Source organism: Anomaloglossus baeobatrachus, chromosome 10 (assembly GCF_048569485.1).
Source record: "Anomaloglossus baeobatrachus isolate aAnoBae1 chromosome 10, aAnoBae1.hap1, whole genome shotgun sequence".
Taxonomy (NCBI): Eukaryota; Metazoa; Chordata; class Amphibia; order Anura; family Aromobatidae; genus Anomaloglossus; species Anomaloglossus baeobatrachus.
In genome coordinates, this window is record NC_134362.1 from 207343492 (window position 1) to 207361105 (window position 17614).

At 47.3% G+C, this 17614-nt stretch overlaps 1 protein-coding gene across 5 annotated transcripts in view; it reads right to left on the reverse strand.

Annotated features, from left to right (window-relative positions):
* Nucleotides 1-17614, reverse strand: part of CDH16 (cadherin 16) — a 128397-nt gene that overhangs the window by 98769 nt on the left and 12014 nt on the right. For all 5 annotated transcript variants that reach the window (XR_012727322.1, XM_075326208.1, XM_075326206.1 and 2 more), the window contains exons 5-8: nucleotides 16873-17016; nucleotides 8841-9037; nucleotides 1899-2024; nucleotides 1342-1492 (exon numbers count right to left, since the gene is read on the reverse strand). Coding sequence is in view for 4 of the 5 variants with exons in the window: in XM_075326208.1 (XP_075182323.1) it covers nucleotides 1342-1492; nucleotides 1899-2024; nucleotides 8841-9037; nucleotides 16873-17016 (618 nt within the window). In the remaining variant the exon portion in view is untranslated. The remainder of the gene's footprint in view (nucleotides 1-1341; nucleotides 1493-1898; nucleotides 2025-8840; nucleotides 9038-16872; nucleotides 17017-17614) is intronic.

Sequence of the window (17614 nt, forward strand, 5' to 3'; positions counted from 1 at the left end):
GTAAAACATTCAGTCCTATTCTTATGTAGAGAATCATCCTTTGTTCCATGTTTCCCTTTTTTTTATACGGACAAATAACTTCTAGTGCTTCCATCATATTCATTGCGGAGGCGAAAGGACCAATCCAATTATAATGAAGGAGAAGAGATGAACAGGTAAAGGGTTGGGGGTGGGGGTATTTACCATCTGTCATGATTTTCGCACGGCTTTGACTCTGCAGAGGCAGTGCATGTATGTTGTCTCCGAGGTTAGATCCGAGGGGTTCGGTCGTGCCTTATTCCAGAGGTCACGCCGCCAAATATTAGTGTTGTTACCTCCGGGACGCCGCCAGTAATAGTTCCTGCTCTGCAGCGTGCAACTGGTTCCTGTGAGTGTATTCTGATCTAGTCCCATTACCCAGTACCGTTCTCCCTGACCTCCAGCCCTCCTGCCCTTCTGACTCCAGTCCTGTTCCATGTCCTCACCTCCCCTCCCTCCTCTGTGCGTATTTGTTCTCCTTGACCTCTAACCCTCCTGCCCAGTCTGTTATCCCTGTCCTCTTGACCCTGGTCCCGTTCCATGTCCTCACCTCCCCTCCCTTCTCTGTGCGTACTTGTTCTCCCTGACCTCCGTCCTTCCTGCCCGGTCTGTCATCCCTGTCCTCCTGACCCTGGTCCCGTTCCATGTCCTCACATCCCCTCCCTTCTCTGTGCGTACTTGTTCTCCCTGACCTCCGTCCCTCCTGCCCGGCCTGTCATCCCTGTCCTCCTGACCCTGGTCCCGTTCTGTGTCCCGACCTCCACTCCCTCCCCTGTGCTTACTTATTCTCCCTGACCACCGACCTCGGTTTGGTTCTTTGACTTTGGCTTTCTGACCCCTCGGTATTGATATGACATCCCGACATAGACCTTGGCTGATTGACTATCTCTGCGCTTGTGTTAGCGACCTCTAGTGGGCCTCTGTATTCCTGCACTCAGGAGTTCTTCCTCTATCAGAGTCCTAGCGCCCCCTAGTGGTAACTTTTTCATTATTAGATGAGAGGGTCAAAAGTAAAAATGGCTTTTTGTATTGTAAGTTGATTGTCTCGTCTCAAGGGACAATCACAGAGGAGTCTAGTGTAGTGCAAGGCATGCTCCAGGGTGGGGAAGGGACGGGTGCAAGCCTTGGGAGTACAACAGGAATATGGCCTGAGTAATGACGTTCCTGTACCGTGCCCTATAGTGGAGGATGGGGAGTGGGAGAAAACGATGTAAATCCATTCCCAGCTATGAAGAAGAGTAGAAATAGTCAGTCATGGGTTATTTGGTGGATAGTCAAGTGGTAGCTATATATGAGCTCTTCTCAGCTCCTGAGAGTACCCACCTTTAGCTGATTTTTCTGTAATTTCCACATGATAGATATCTTGAGGGAACACAGGTCCATTGTCATTCTCATCCATCACTTTAACCGATATCTCCAGGGGGTCGCTGTACAGGACATCATCTGCATTCACAGACGATACTTGGATCTTATACTTTGGTGCAAGTAAAGAAAAAAATTAGCAAAAGCCAAAAAGAAAAAACTGGCATCATAAAAATGCATTACTACAAGCTATGAATATGGATAAGTGCTGCTAGAGGGTTATTTCTGAAAGCTGAAATTCCTACAGATGCATCATATCCGGAGAGACATATGTGCTATATATCACACCATATGCCGGATATCATAGACAACATGGAGGTTATCAGTTACTGCAAATATACATAAATATATATGTACACTCGATGAGAGGCTTAATGCGAAGATTAGATATCTCTTAATAAGAAGATTCAGAATGACCCAGTAAATAGTCGGCCTGACCCCTCAGCCTGACGAAATATAGGGAAGAAAAGCCGCAACCTGATAGCTGTAGCGTGAACACCGGTATATGATGTGATCACCTGTGATTGTCGCTCCCAGTCCAGCTCATTCGTCACATAAATGTTTCCAGACTCATCCACTGTGAAGAGATCCCCTTCAAAATTCCCTGAGAGGCTATACTGCACCTCGGTACTATTCCACAGCACCTGAAAGAGTCGCATTACATTACTCCACATAGGTAAACAGTAAATCTGGCATCAGAAGATTGGAACACGATGGTGTCACACGGAGTTTTGCAAAGACCTCAATGACGATCATGTCGGCGTTGGTCTATGTTCAGATTGCAGATTCTGACACTCCGCCTGATGGTTTATCGAGAGGTTGAGATCAACACAGGCAGACTCGGACATTGACCTGCTGAGTGCTGATTCATATGCAGGCTAGCAAGAGTTAATCTCTGTTGGTCTGTTTGCTCTTTTGATCACATATTGTGGGGAGACCTATCACATCTTCTCCCCTCCTATTTATGCTGGCTGAATCCTTACACTCATGCCAGCTATAGTTTCTGTATGTTGGTCTGTTGTCTGGTGGTGTCCCAAAATTACTGGTGAAAGTTGTGCTCATTGCTTGGTGCAGTTGTGGAGTTTACCCCTGTTGTTTTGTAGCTTCCTTTCTGCTCGTTTTTCCTCCTGGACCTCCTTTTGTCTTAACCTTTTGTGTATGCGTCCTGTGTGACAGAATTTTGGTTTTCCCTTGCCCGTCTATATCTCTGGGTTTCATCTCACTCTGCCCCGTCCCTCCTGGGTTTCATCCCTGTCCCATCCCTCCCTGGGGGAAGGGGAATCAGATCAGGACTGGTCAGGAGCAGGGCCAAGAAGGAGACTCAGGCCTCTCCACCATCAAAAGTATCCCTGAGGTTAAGGATAGCATAGGGCCCCCCTAGCTTGAGGGACAGCTTAACCCTAGAACGCATACCTGGGGCCTTGCAGGCCTGCTGGGTCATTTGTTTTCAATGGTAGATTGAATTGCTTGCGCATTCTAGGGTTAAGCGCCCTGGTTCCCCGCTATTCCATAGTCATTGTGACAGATGCTTCTTTAGATGCATGAATCATATGACTATAAAAGATACTACCTTTGCAGATAGACCAGTGAAAGTTCATTCACAGATTTTGGAACATTTTGGAGGGACTCTTGGCGGTTTTCTGTCCTGCAAATTTGTGATGACCATCCAATAATCCATGAATAGTCCCATTTCTGTTTCATTAGTTGTTGGCTGAACAAACCTTCCCGCTATTCCTCCCGACCTCCCCATACACATGTATCCTTAGTTTTGCCAAGCATGTTATCAGTGTGGAGAAGAGAAAAAGCTGCTGCCAGACACCTTTTGGCAATGGCTTATCTATAATGAGAACAAAGCAGGAGGCATAGTAAAATCCATGTTTAATCCCTTTTCAATTTACAATCTGCCGAACAAACATTGAACTTACTGGTTTCGACAAGTCCAGCCAGTCAACATTCATCTAATACATTTCAGCACATTTTGTCCTATAGTTTATAGCTCTACAGTGGGGGTTACCATGTAGTGAATATTCGTCGCAGCACGAACCGGATGCAGAAACTGTTAATAAGCCGCATGATATCAAAATATCCACACAAAATCATCCATAGGAAGTATCAAGGAAAACGCTGAGGATTGGGAATGGTTGGCGTTACTCAGAAATGCACAGTGGATCCAGGAGAATGTAATATAAGCGATCGCTTTATACAATTTTATTTTTAAAATAATCCTATAAAACAACAAATGATATAAAGATAAAATAAGGTAGATGGATCTAAATACTGTGATGCATTGCAACACCAAACAAGTGGCTTTATAAGGCTAGGTTCACACTTCCGTTAAAATGTATCAGTCACAATCCGCCGCTATGGTAAACAACGCTATCCGTTTAGCAGATTCCATTTTGTCCCCTAGACTTGTATTAGTGGCGGATTGCGACTGATGACCCTGCGTTGCATCCGCTGCGTCGCGGTCAGTCGTTTTTTGACTGACCGCCGGGCGGGAGTAACGCAGAATGTAGCATTGTTCTGGCCATCAAAATTGACGCACCGCACAGGAATCCGCCGCAGTCCGTCACGCTTGTAATGTATGTCTATGGTGCTGGATTCCGTCGTAATCCGTCTTACGATGGAATCCAGCGCTGGATTCAGTCATGCTCTACTGAGCATGCCCAGCATGGTTGCACACCCACTGGGCTGTCCCAAACACAAACGGATCATGACTGATCCGTCAAAAAACGGGCGCACAGCGGATGCCATGGACGCAATGGATCAGTTTTTTCACAGGATTCCTGTGAAAGGAATCCTGTGAAAAACACATCCATTGCATCAGTTGACAACTAAAAAACTACTGATCCGTTGCTGACGGACCTGACGGATTTAAAACAACGGAAGTGTGAACCTAGGCTAAGGTATCTAATTGCAGGAGTACCTGCATGACTATATGGGAGAATTATCTACATGAGAGAGGAAGACGCCTGCATATCATCATGTACGGCAGGAGTGCCTGCTTGACTGATGAAGACACCCGCACGTCATCACATATTGTACGAGTATCTGCATGCCTGATGAAGATGCAAGTGCAGCATTATAAACAGGAGGAGTATCTGCGCCCCATCATATATTGTAGGAATATCTGCATGACTGATGAAGATAAGAGTACAGCATCATATACAGTCAGGAATACCTTCATGTGTGATGAAGAAACCAGTACAGGACCATATACGGGAGGAATACCTGCATGTCTGATGAAGACACCAGTACAGGACCATATACGGGAGGAATACCTACTTGTCTGATGAAGACACCAGTACAGGACCATATACTGGGGGAGTACCTGCATATCTGAAGAAGACACCAGTACAGCATCATATTAGGAGGAGTACCTGCATGTCTGATGCAAACAATAGTATAGCATCTTATACTGGAGGAGTCCCTGCATGCTTGATGAAGACACCAGTACAGAATCATATACAGGAGGAGTACCTGAATGTCTTATGAAGACAGCAGAACAGCATCATATACTAGAGCAGTACCTGCATGTCTGATAAAGACACCAGTACAGGACCATATACTGGAGGAGTACCTGCATATCTGATGAAGACACCAGTACAGCATCATATACGGGAGGCTATATCTATTTCCTTTATTGATTTTATAATATTTGTTGTTTTCTTTTCAATAACCTTTTAATAACGTCTTCTCAGACTATACATTCTGCTGCATCCCCCTCCATTCCTGCTGTGACGTCTCCTATCTGTAGCTCCAGGGCTTGGCTTTTTCTCTGATCCTTCCTACTGATTGCTTTGACATCACATGCCTTCTGAGTGGCTGCTGTTCACATTATATCCTCTATATGTTTTCTTCCCGGTGTTGTGCCTGCTTGCAGTATAACCCCCAGGATGACCGGCTCTGTGGTGGTTTGTTACCAAAGTGGCAGGTTACGAGTTTATCCTAACGTTGTTGTGCTCGGAGGCTCCATGTTTTACTTGTTTCCACAGCCACGCGAACGTCTAGAGATGAACGTTACGATAGCCGGCGTCTCCAGTAAATTAGAATACCCTGAACTGAAGCAGATTTCACTGTTGCTATAGTAAAGATCCACACAAACACTGAGTGTGTGTAAAGATGGCCTCCAGTATCTAGTGCTGTAGATGGAGCGCTCATCTCCCACACTGCACGGCAGCCCCTAACAAGGACAAATCAGGCCGCAACTCTATAAATCAGACTTCGGGACCCCTAAAACTGTCTATTGAACACCACAAATGTTTATATTCCTGCTAATGGCTTTTCAGACCGCTCTTCTGCTCTCCCTCATGTATATGGCCGTATTAAATGGAGATGAGACAGCGCCGGGGGGCGCCTGATGGGACGGTTACTATAGTTTTTATTTCTTCGAGGTTATTTTCCAGTGCAGTATTCGAAGGGTTCCCCCGACGTACAATGAAAGTTTATTATAACTACTGGGAACTAATCTGTTCACGCTGAGTCTTTATATACTAGGAACATGGCATTCATTTACATCCCATACCATATCATATAGCTGCCTAGATAGACTCCTGCTCTAGGCACAGGGGTTTATTTACTTCTATAGTGTGGTGCCATCTTTTCTTGTTGTTGGATTTCCTTCTTAAAGGGACACTCCACTTTTAACATCTTATAGTTTACACTCCTATCAAAAAAGGTAATGTGATGCTACCACTAGGGGGCGCACAAACTCCGGGAGGATGGCGTGCTCCTGAGTGTGGTCTAGCGCAAGCCCACTAGAGGTCACTAGCACCAATGCGGAGATGCAAGAGTGGTCAGTAACCCTAAGGTCGGTGCTGGGAAGTCACGTCTGTACAGAGGAGCAAGAAAAGCTGGAGCCAGGTGAGAGCAGAGGGTCGGAAAGCCAGGAGGTCACGTCAAGAGCCAGAGGGACGCAGAGTCAAAGTCAGAGTACACACCGGGGTCAGAAGCCGAGCAGACAAGTAAGTATGGAGGAGGGAGCAGAAAGGGGATTACAAGTGGAGAGCGGGTACAGAGACAGGGAAGTCAGACAAGACTGGATGGAACGGAGGTCGGGGGGAGAGCGGGTACAGAGACAGGGGAGTCAGACAAGACTGGACAACGGAGGTCAGGGGGAGAGCGGGTACAGAGACCGGGAAGTCAGACAAGACTGGATCGAATGGAGGTCAGGGGGAGAGCGGGTACAGAGACGGGGGAAGTCAGACAAGACTAGACAACTGAGGTCAGGGGGAGAGGGGGTACAGAGACCGGGAAGTCAGACAAGACTGGACAGAACTGAGGTCAGGGGGAGAGGGGGTACAGAGACGGGGGAAGTCAGACAAGACTGGACAACTGAGGTCAGGGGGAGAGGGGGTACAGAGACCGGGAAGTCAGACAAGACTGGATGGAATGGAGGTCAGGGGGAGAGCGGGTACAGAGACGGGGAAGTCAGACAAGACTGGATGGAATGGAGGTCAGGGGGAGAGCGGGTACAGAGACGGGGAAGTCAGACAAGACTAGACAACTGAGGTCAGGGGGAGAGGGGGTACAGAGACCGGGAAGTCAGACAAGACTGGACAGAACTGAGGTCAGGGGGAGAGCGGGTACAGAGACGGGGAAGTCAGACAAGACTGGACAGAACGGAGGTCGGGGGGAGAGCGGGTACAGAGACGGGGAAGTCAGACAAGACTGGACAGAACGGTGGTCGGGGGAGAGCGGGTACAGAGACAGGGAAGTCAGACAAGACTGGATGGAACGGAGGTCAGGGGGAGAGCGGGTACAGAGACGGGGAAGTCAGACAAGACTGGATGGAACGGAGGTCAGGGGGAGAGCGGGTACAGAGACGGGGGAAGTCAGACAAGACTGGATGGAACGGAGGTCAGGGGGAGAGCGGGTACAGAGACGGGGAAGTCAGACAAGACTGGATGGAACGGAGGTCAGGGGGAGAGCGGGTACAGAGACGGGGGAAGTCAGACAAGACTGGATGGAACGGAGGTCAGGGGGAGAGCGGGTACAGAGACGGGGGAAGTCAGACAAGACTGGATGGAACGGAGGTCAGGGGGAGAGCGGGTACAGAGACGGGGAAGTCAGACAAGACTGGACAGAACGGAGGTCGGGGGAGAGCGGGTACAGAGACAGGGAAGTCAGACAAGACTGGACAGAACGGAGGTTGGGGGAGAGCGGGTACAGAGACCGGGAAGTCAGACAAGACTGGATGGAATGGAGGTCAGGGGGAGAGCGGGTACAGAGACCGGGAATTCAGACAAGACTGGATGGAATGGAGGTCAGGGGGAGAGCGGGTACAGAGACAGGGAAGTCAGACAAGACTGGACGGAACGGAAGTCAGGGGGAGAGCGGGTACAGAGACAGGGAAGTCAGACAAGACTGGACAACGGAGGTCAGGGGGAGAGCGGGTACCGAAACGGGGAATTCAGACAAGACTGGACAACGGAGGTCAGAGGGAGAGCGGGTACAGAAACAGGGAATTCAGACAAGACTGGACAACGGAGGTCAGGGGGAGAGCGGGTACAGAGACAGGGAAGTCAGACAAGACTGGACAACGGAGGTCAGGGGGAGAGCGGGTACAGAGACAGGGAAGTCAGACAAGACTGGACAGAACGGAAGTAAGGGGGAGAGCGGGTACAGAAACAGGGAAGTCAGACAAGACTGGACAGAACGGAAGTAAGGGGGAGAGCGGGTACAGAAACAGGGAAGTCAGACAAGACTGGACAGAACGGAAGTAAGGGGGAGAGCGGGTACAGAAACAGGGAAGTCAGACAAGACTGGACAGAACGGAGGTCAGAGGAGGGGAGTACTTGGAAGTGGAACAAGATCAGAAACTCACGGGAACCAGGAAGCGCACCCTGCAAAGCAGGAACTATTAGGCTATGTGTCCACGAGAGAATGTTTCTGTGGATTTTTCGGCATCAAAATCCGCGGCTTTCCCGCAAAATCCGCACCTTTTCAAAGGTGCGGATTTGCCGCGGATTTACTGCGGATTTTGGTGCGTGTATTTTTTTTTTTCTCCCAATTTTAAAGCCAAAATCCGGATCAAAATCCGCAACAATAATTGACATGTTGCAGATTTTTCCGGATCAAAATCCGCACCAAATCCGCCGCGGAAAAATCCGCAGCATGGGCACAGCATTTCCAAAATGCCATAGAAATGGCTGGGAAGTGCCGCTGCTGCAGATTTTCGGGAAATCCGCGGCTTTTCCGCGAGAAATCCGCTGCAAAATCCGCGCATTTTCCGCAGCGTGGGCACATAGCCTTACTGGCAGTATTCAGAGAGGAACAACTCCAATAAAAACCAACGTGACCCCTGGAACGAGGCCAGAAAGAACATGCTCCTCCCACATGACCTAACCCCCGGAGGGAACCGACAGAAGGAAAATAAACACATACACATAGTCTGCAGGAGCCGAGCCAAGAGAGAGTCATGACAGGTAACTTGCTAAAAATACGACAATTTCACTTACTTTAGAAATCGGATGCGGATAATTTCCCTTCAGATTCTCGGGTATGACGAATGGACTTGGAGTAAACCATGTATTTTCCGCAATGACGATTTCCAGGCTCCCGGATGCTGCGTTACCCTTGGGATCATCACCCAGGTCTTTCACCTGAACGGTAATCCTGAAGTGACCGTCATTAGTACGTGATAGGTAAGTGGCCCCTGGGTAATAAGAGAGAGTAAAAAACTGTGAAGGAGCCTGACAAATGCAGAATAGTTCTGTACAATTCACTTTTTTGCTTTTGTTGTTTTTCCAGCCGTAGTCACACACAATAGATGGTTTATACATGAACGCTTTTATCCATTATTTTGTCTGTCACTTAATCAGTAACAGGAGCCTGTACACACAGGCAGTCGCCTGCAGACCGCGCAACATTTATATACTACCCTGACGTCTTTTCATCGTCATTTTCCTTTTAATTGTTCTTTATGTTGTTTTGGAAAAAAATGTAAATATCAGTAAAGATATAGTTATAAAGATCCCTTTCTCTTAAGATTTTATTATATCCCTTTCAATTGAGTAAATCCACCAGCTAATAACCGAGCATGAATTTTTACTGCCATCGGATATGACCGGGGCGGGGGGGTGGGGCGGGGGGGGGGCCCCAGTCACCAAGCTAATGACAACATTGGGTGAGAGAGTTTATGGTTCAATCTATTCCAGAGCGTTTAGTCAGAGTCTTGAAGATGGGGGTGGTTGGGGGAACAGGTTTTGCCTCCATGCTGGTTTTTTTTTGGCCCTGCTTCCTCACAACCATTACCCTGTCTGCAAGCTTGAGGCCGGGAATCAGCACGACTGCAAGTGATGAACGTTTGGAGATAAAAGTGTATGTTGTGTGTATGTAATTTAACAGCTGCCATTCTACACATCAGCTGTCACGGTTCTGTTGTGCGGAGCATTTTGTGTTATATCCTGCCATGCTGCCCTGCAAAGCCGGTACATGTTGTTCCATCGTGCAGAGCTTTTTGCAGGTTTGTTTGCTCTGCTGTTTGTCTTGAACACCTATAGGGTATGTGCGCACGTTGCGTTCTGGGCAGTGCGGAAAAGAGCACACCCTCTGGCAGACTGGACACATGTAAACACTGCGTTTTAAAAAAAAAAATTGCATCCAAAATGCATGCATTTTGGATACATTTTCCATGCGCTTTGCATGCGTATTGGATGCATTTTTGACAGTGCGTTCCCCTGTCAATTCAGTTCTACTACATGCCCGCTGACGACAGACAGAGTCGCGCGATGAGAATGAACTCAGATGAACTTCACCCGATTTCATTGTCATCCCCCGACTCTGTGTCGCGCCCTGATTAGCGGTCACCCATGAAGGACTCATCGCTGACGTCATCGCTGATCGCGCAGCTCACTTCAGTCACTCGGGCGACTTGCTGTCACACTTGGAGGATCCAGCGGTGGCCGCGAGTGACCTGAGTGGTGTCATCGCTGATCCCACGGCTCACTTCAGTTGCTGCGTGGAGCTGACAGAGAGCGGTCATGGTCTGTGGCCATTCCTGGCAGCTTCATGTAGCAGAGCTGGATGCGTCACGGGACCTCGTATGGATTACGTCGGACCTGGATGGGTATTTGGGGATTAATAACTGGGTGAAAGAGGATCGGTTTTTTGTCTTTTATTCCAAATAAAGGATTTTTTTCGGGTGTATGTGTTCATTTTCTTTAACTTACAGATTAATCACGGAAGGTATCACGGGGAGACGCCTGCCATGATTAACCTAGGACTTGGTGGCAGCTCTGGGCTGCTGCCATTAACTCCTTATTACCCCGATTGCCACCGCACCAGGGCAATTCGGGATAAGTTGGGTAGAGTCCTGGGACTGTTACATCTAATGAATGCGGCAGTTCCGGGCGGCTGCTGGCTGATATTATTAGGCTGGGGGGCTTCCCATAACGTGGCGCTCCCCATCCTGAGAATACCAGCCTTCAGCCATGTGGCTTTACCCTGGCTGGTATCAAAATTGGGGGGGGGGGGGGGTGGGACCGCACGTCGTTTTTTTTTTTTAATCATTTATTTATTTTACTGCACGATATAGACCCGCCCACCGGCGGCTGTGATTGGTTGCAGTGAGACAGCTGTCACTCAGTGTGGGGGTGTGTCTGACTGCAACCAATCATAGGTGCCGGTGGGCGGGGAAAGCAGGGAATACAAGATGGAATAATGAGCGGTCGACATTTTCAAAAGAGGAAAAGCCGCCGGAGCTTTGTGACAGCCGTGCAGCGCGCCGGTGATTGGAGATCAGTGAGTATGAAAGAGATAGGGGGGAGAGGCCGACTGACAGAGAGAGGGACAGACATCGACAGACAGAGGGAGATTGACCGACAGAGAGAGACAGAAAAGACCTGCGTTTTGTTTGTCTAAAAAGCATGCGGAACGCAACAAAAATGCAGTCCAAGTGCATTTTGGTTGCGTTTTGACCCACATCATTGATTTCAATGGGTGGAGAACGCAGCTACAACGCACAAAAGAAGTGACATGCTTCTTTTTTTTCCGCGGCGATTTTTGGCATCCATTTTTGCGCATTGAATTTTCGGACTTCTCATAGACTTTGGTGGGGAAGCAGAACGCATGCAATGTGGCACTGAAATGATGCAGTTCAAAACGCAGCTTACGCAGCTTTAACGCGGGGAAAAAACGCAACATGCGCACATAGCCATAGTCGGGTTGTCACTCAGCACTGGGTTCTACGCTGGTCCTGGGAGGTACCTACGCAGATGCTCCTTGTTCCTGGTGATTGCTCTGCTTCATTAGGGAGCATGCTCACACGGAACGTCGTCAGTCATACTTCTTGGTTACTGTAGTGCTCCTGGCTCCCGTAGTGTTTAGTGTTCTGATCTTGATTCTTGACTGTTGTGACTCTTCTCTGCCTGTCTCCATGTTTTTGTCGTTACCTCCTGGCTTCTGACCTTTTGAACCTCCTCCTGACCACATCCCTGCCTGCTCCCTGTATCCTGTACGTACTCTCCTGGAATCTTGACCCTCAATTTGTATTTTGATTTGTCTGACTGACTAACTCTCCATTCACTGCTTGCAAGTAGTGTCTAGTGCCACCTAGTGATGGACATCACATTAGCCTTTTTTATGTTTCTATACGTTTTTTTGCTGCTTTCAAGGCTAGTGTGAGTGTGCTATTCTATACATGACTGTATCCATCGCTGTATATGTTGGAAAGTCCTTCCAAAGAGATGAGCAGTTTGTATTGCGCTGCCGTGGTCCGGTGTCCAGTCCGGTCACCTATGGCAGCCGATCTGTTCTCATTATTCTGGACACGTTTTTGCACTCACTCGGCTCTGTGACATTTTGTCATTGTGAATGGAGATGTAGTCAGACAAACAGAGATCAAAACTGAGAGGACACGGAGAGCAGACAGAGAAGAGGTCAAAATACAAGCCGAGGGTCAGGATTCCAGGAGAGTACGTACAGGATACAGGGAGCAGGCGGGGACGTGGTCAGGAGGAGGTCCGAAGGTCAGAAGCCAGGAGGGAAGACTGGATATCAGACCAGTTCAGCTGGAATCTGATTGCTCTTCTCTTAAATCCACCTTAAGGCCCTGTGCGCGCAGTGCAGTTTTGGTGCACTTTTGGTGCAGTTTGTTGCCTTTAAAGTACGCACATTTCCTTCCACAGCAAAGTCTATCAGAATGCGGAAAGGCTGTGCACATATTGCTTCTTTTTTGCCTGAAGTGCAGAAAAAAAGAAGCAGCATGTCAATTCTTTTTGTGTTTTTCCATTGAATATAGTGAAAAAGCGCATGGGCAAAAACGCATTTTTTTTTTATGCTTTTTTACTCGGCAGAGGGGCGCGTTTTTTGATGAAGAAACAAAACTGCAGTGTGCACACACAGCCTAACACACATGCTGGAGTGGTTTGAACCATGGAGGAGGTTGGAGTGGGTACATTTATTACTCTTCCTTTGTCGCAAAAGAAATGAGACAAAGTAAGGCCCCTTTCACACTGCATTTTTCCCTACGTCCACAGGTCCTGTCGGGGTATCCGTCCGGACCGCCCCTCCCCCACTCTGCAAAGCGTGGTCCAGACGCATGCGCCCGACAGGGCCATTCACTGTTATGGAGCGCACTGCGTTAGCGTGTGCTCTGTTTTGTGCCATTTTTTGCACATATACGTTTCTGCAGACGGACACCCGAACGTAGAGGAGTACGTTCGGGTGTCCGTCTGCAGAAACGTATATGTGCAAAAAATGCCACAAAACAGTGCACATGCTAACGCAGTGCGCTCCATAACAGTGAATGGCCCTGTCGGGCGCATGTGTCCGGAGCACGCTTTGCAGAGTGGGGGAGGGGCGGTCCGGACGGATACCCCGACAGGACCTGTGGACGTAGGGAAAAATGCAGTGTGAAAGTAGCCTAAGACTTAAAGGGAATCTGTCAGCAGATGTTTGCTATGTAATCTGAATCCAGCATGCTGCAAGGGTCAAAACATAGAATCCAGGGATGCCTGTGTTGTCACGGTCCGATCAGTTCTTTATTTTCTATGTTTGTTTAAGCAGTAGGACCCTTATTATTGCTCAGACTACAATGTCACGTGCAATGCAATTTTGCACGCCCCTTCCTGTGATTGACACTTCACTATCAATGTACAATCTCTGTAGAGAGCCCGGTGGGGGCGGGGCCAGCTCTCTCAGCTCTGCTACATGGCTAAATCTAAAAATTCTGATTGCGTCAGAACGGTTGCAGCCTGTAATCCAAGTGATGTATCATTGGATTCAGGGTCTCTCTGCCTATATAATGTGGATCTCAGATGAGATAGCAAAAACTTGCTGACAGAATCCCTTTAACGCTAACTCTTTTCCCAATAAAAGCTATGCGTTTTGGGGTCCATCGACGTCGCCCAGCTGAACCTGTTGCATTATAACTCCTAAGATCAGGACATACAATACTGATCTTACATAAGCGCACGAGATTGCAGCACGTTGGCGAGCTACAATAAGATCAGCCCATTAGCTAACGCTCGTCTCCGCTGTGAAACGCTTGTCCTTGGCATCCTGAATACATCGGCTTTGCGGTAAATGACTGTATTGTACACTCAGAATGAATTCATCACATGTCATAGGCGCAGTAGAAGGCAATTAATGGAGCCTTGTGTTCTGAATGGTTTAAAATGCTGAGATTTGTTCTTTTTTTTTCAAGAGCAGTCAATTTTTTCATGTCAAAATGAGAACACGGAACAAAAATGAGCTCCCATTAATCTATCAGTTCACAAACAGCTCTGTGCCGCGTTCTGTATACAATTATCACCAGACAAAAAGTTTTCTACTTGCTTCAGCATTTACCTAAAATACTGTAAATGATTATTATTTTCAGACGCGGGTTTTGGGGCGGAACATATGTGTCATGTGAGCGGGGGACATTTATTATTGCATTTACGCTAAAAACTGGCATCAAAAGGTTGCAAATTCTGATGCATATACAGCCTAGCGATGCGCAACAAGCAAGTCTACAAAGTCACGTGCCGTGATACAAATTTACAAAAAAAAAAAACAATTGTATTTCTTAGATGTACGCTGTCCATTTATATTTCTGAAGAGGTAGAAACACCAGGGGGGAGATTACTGAATTGTAATCTTGTTATGAAGAGCAGCCTAGAGATACGCAACAAGCAAGTCTACAAGGTCATGTGCCTTGCCACAATCTTACAATAAAAAAAATTGTATTGATCAAATCTATGCTGGCCATTTGTATTTCTGAAGAGGTAGAAACACCAGGGGGGCGAGATTACTGTAACGTAATCTCGTAAAGAGCAGCCTAGAGATACGTAACAAGCAAGTCTACAAGGTCATGTGCCTTGGTACATATTTACAATAAAAAACATTGTATTGATCAAATCTATGCTGGCCATTTGTATTTCTGAAGAGGTAGAAACACCAGGGGGGGGCGAGATTACTGTAACGTAATCTCGTTAAGAGCAGCCTAGAGATACGTAACAAGCAAGTCTACAAGGTCATGTGCCTTGGTACATATTTACAATAAAAAACATTGTATTTATCAAATCTATGCTGGCCATTTGTATTTCTGAAGGCGTAAGAACATCGGGGATTATTACTGTAACGTAATCTCATTATGAAGAGCAGCCAAGACATATGCAACAAGCAAGTCTACAAAGCCACGAGCCATGGTATAAAGTTACAATAAAAAGACATTGTATTTATTAAATCTACGCCTGGCATTTGTATTTCTGAAGACGTAAGAACACATGGGAAGATTACTGTAACGTAATTTCGTTATGAAGATCAGCCTAGAGATACGCAACAAGCAAGTCTACATGGTCACGTGCCGTGGTACAAATTTACAATTAAAAAAATGGTATTTTTCAAATCTACGCTGGCCATTTGTATTTCTGAAGAGGTAGAAACAGCAGGGGGGGGCGAGATTACTGTAACATAATCTTGTTATGAAGAGCAGCCTAGAGATATGCAACAAGCAAGTCTACAAAAGTCGGGCATAGGCCAGGTACACACATCCGGCTTTTTGCCGGTTTGACGGATGCGGCGCACGCCAGTACAGTATGATACAGTACAGTGACAGCGCCGCAACTTCCGGGTCACATGCTCCGGTCACATGACAGCATGTGACCGGCGCTTGTTGTGCTGCCAGTGTACTGTATACACTGTGCGCCGCATCCGTCAAACAGGCGTAAAGCCGGATATATGTACCCGGCCTTAGTTGGACATTTTGCAAGTTGCTTTTCTAGCTCATGGGACTCTAGAGGTTACAATGCAACCCCATAGCGGTTTTTGGCCATGCAACCTTTGCATAGTTATATAGGTTGAAAAAGACCTAGGTCCATCTAGTTCCTCTTCCTCCACCAATTTATATATTTTGTCATTAAATAATTTATAACCAACAATGTTGTGTGCACTGAGGAATCATCCGGCCCTGATAAAAAAAAAGTTGATATAGTATCGGCCATTACTACCTCTTGTGGTCGGCATTCCACAGTCTGACTGCTCTGACTGTAAAGAACCCTTTCCTATTTAGCTGCCGCAACAATTGCCTTTCTTCTTCTGCCCCCTGGTCCCTAGTATTGTCTTTGGAAGGAATAAGGCATGTGCCATGCTTTGTATTGACCACACATGTATTTATACATATAATGAGATCTCTGAAACTTCTTTTTCCACCAATCATCATACGGGCGTCCTCCATTACTCCTCATACGGGCGGCCTCCATTACTCCTCATACAGGCGGCCTCCATTACTCCTCATACAGGCGGCCTCCATTACTCCTCATACGGGCGTCCTCCATTACGCCTCATACAAGCGGCCTCCATTACTCCTCATACAGGCGGCCTCCATTACTCCTCATACGGGTGGTCTCCATTACTCCTCATACGGGCGGCCTCCATTACTCATCATACAGGCGTCCCCCATTACTCATCATACGGGCGGCCTCCATTACTCATCATACGGGCGGCCTCCATTCCTTGTAGTAGTCTAGTTGCCATTTTTGAACTGACTCTAACTTCTGAATGTCCTTTTTAAAAATGTGGAGCCCTAAACTGGATCCCATATTCCAGATGTGGCCTTACAAGTGATTTATAGAGGGGTAACAATACGTTGGGATCACGGGATCTAATCTCTCTTTTTATACACCCTAAAATCTTGATTGCATTAGCAGCTGCTGCCTGACATTGATGCTGCTGCTCAGCTTATTTGTAATGAGAATACCCAAGTCCTTCTCCTGTTCTGTAGTCCCGAGTTTACTTTAATGTATATGCAGCTATAGGATTACTCCGTCCTAGGTGCATTACTTTACATTTATCACCATTAAATCTCATTTGCCAAGTATCTGCCCACTCTGACATCTTATCCAGATCGTTCTGTAATATTGTACTATCAAGGTCAGTTTTTAATATCCTACATAGTTTGGTGTCGTCAGCAAAGACTTCTATCATGTCAGATGTCGCTGTCTATCCCCAGCCTTAAAGCCACAACATTCTCTGCTCATTTTAGCTTTATCGCACCCTGCGTTTTACCTTCCTCTGTTAAGGACACTGCTCCAGACCTGGGCTCCATCTGGAAGACATTCTGGTCACTGCCCTGAATTGAGTAGCGTAAATCTGCGTTCTCCGAGGTCGGATCATCGGCATCTGTCGCCTGAAGGTGCATGAAAGCAACACCTGTAAACGATAATGGAGATTCTCATAGTATAATGCTGAGCCAAGTGGGGTTCAGTGCAGGGTATGTGGGGTGTGCACACATTTCAGCACACAGTGCGCTGTCTATCACCCGGTGATAAAACGGGCCGGCCTTTGAGATTAGCAGGCTAAAATGGTCCTATCTCTCTGGCCTGACAGTTTAGCAGTGAGCCGCAGGGTGTGCGAAGCTTTGTACTGACATCTAAAAGCAGATCGGCAGCGGCACTTCCAGGAGAGGACGTGGGATAATCGGTCACATGCGCGCTGCATTTTCATTCTTTGTTCCCATCTTCAGAATGTCATCTCTGAAGGGTCAGTTAATCCCCCCGTGAAGCCTCAACCTCACACATCTGCACACTATCCAGGCAAGAGGCCTCTATAAGAAGCCAGCCCCATCCTGCCCTGTCGGCATATGGAACTGCTGGCTCCAAGCAAAGTAACATACTGGATAACACTGTACAATCCATGGAATACAAGCATACATACAATACATACAATCTATGGAAAAAGCCCCAGCGATAACAAATTACCCCAAACACTTGAAAGTTTGGTAAAAAGCTAAAGCTGGTGAATTTGTGCC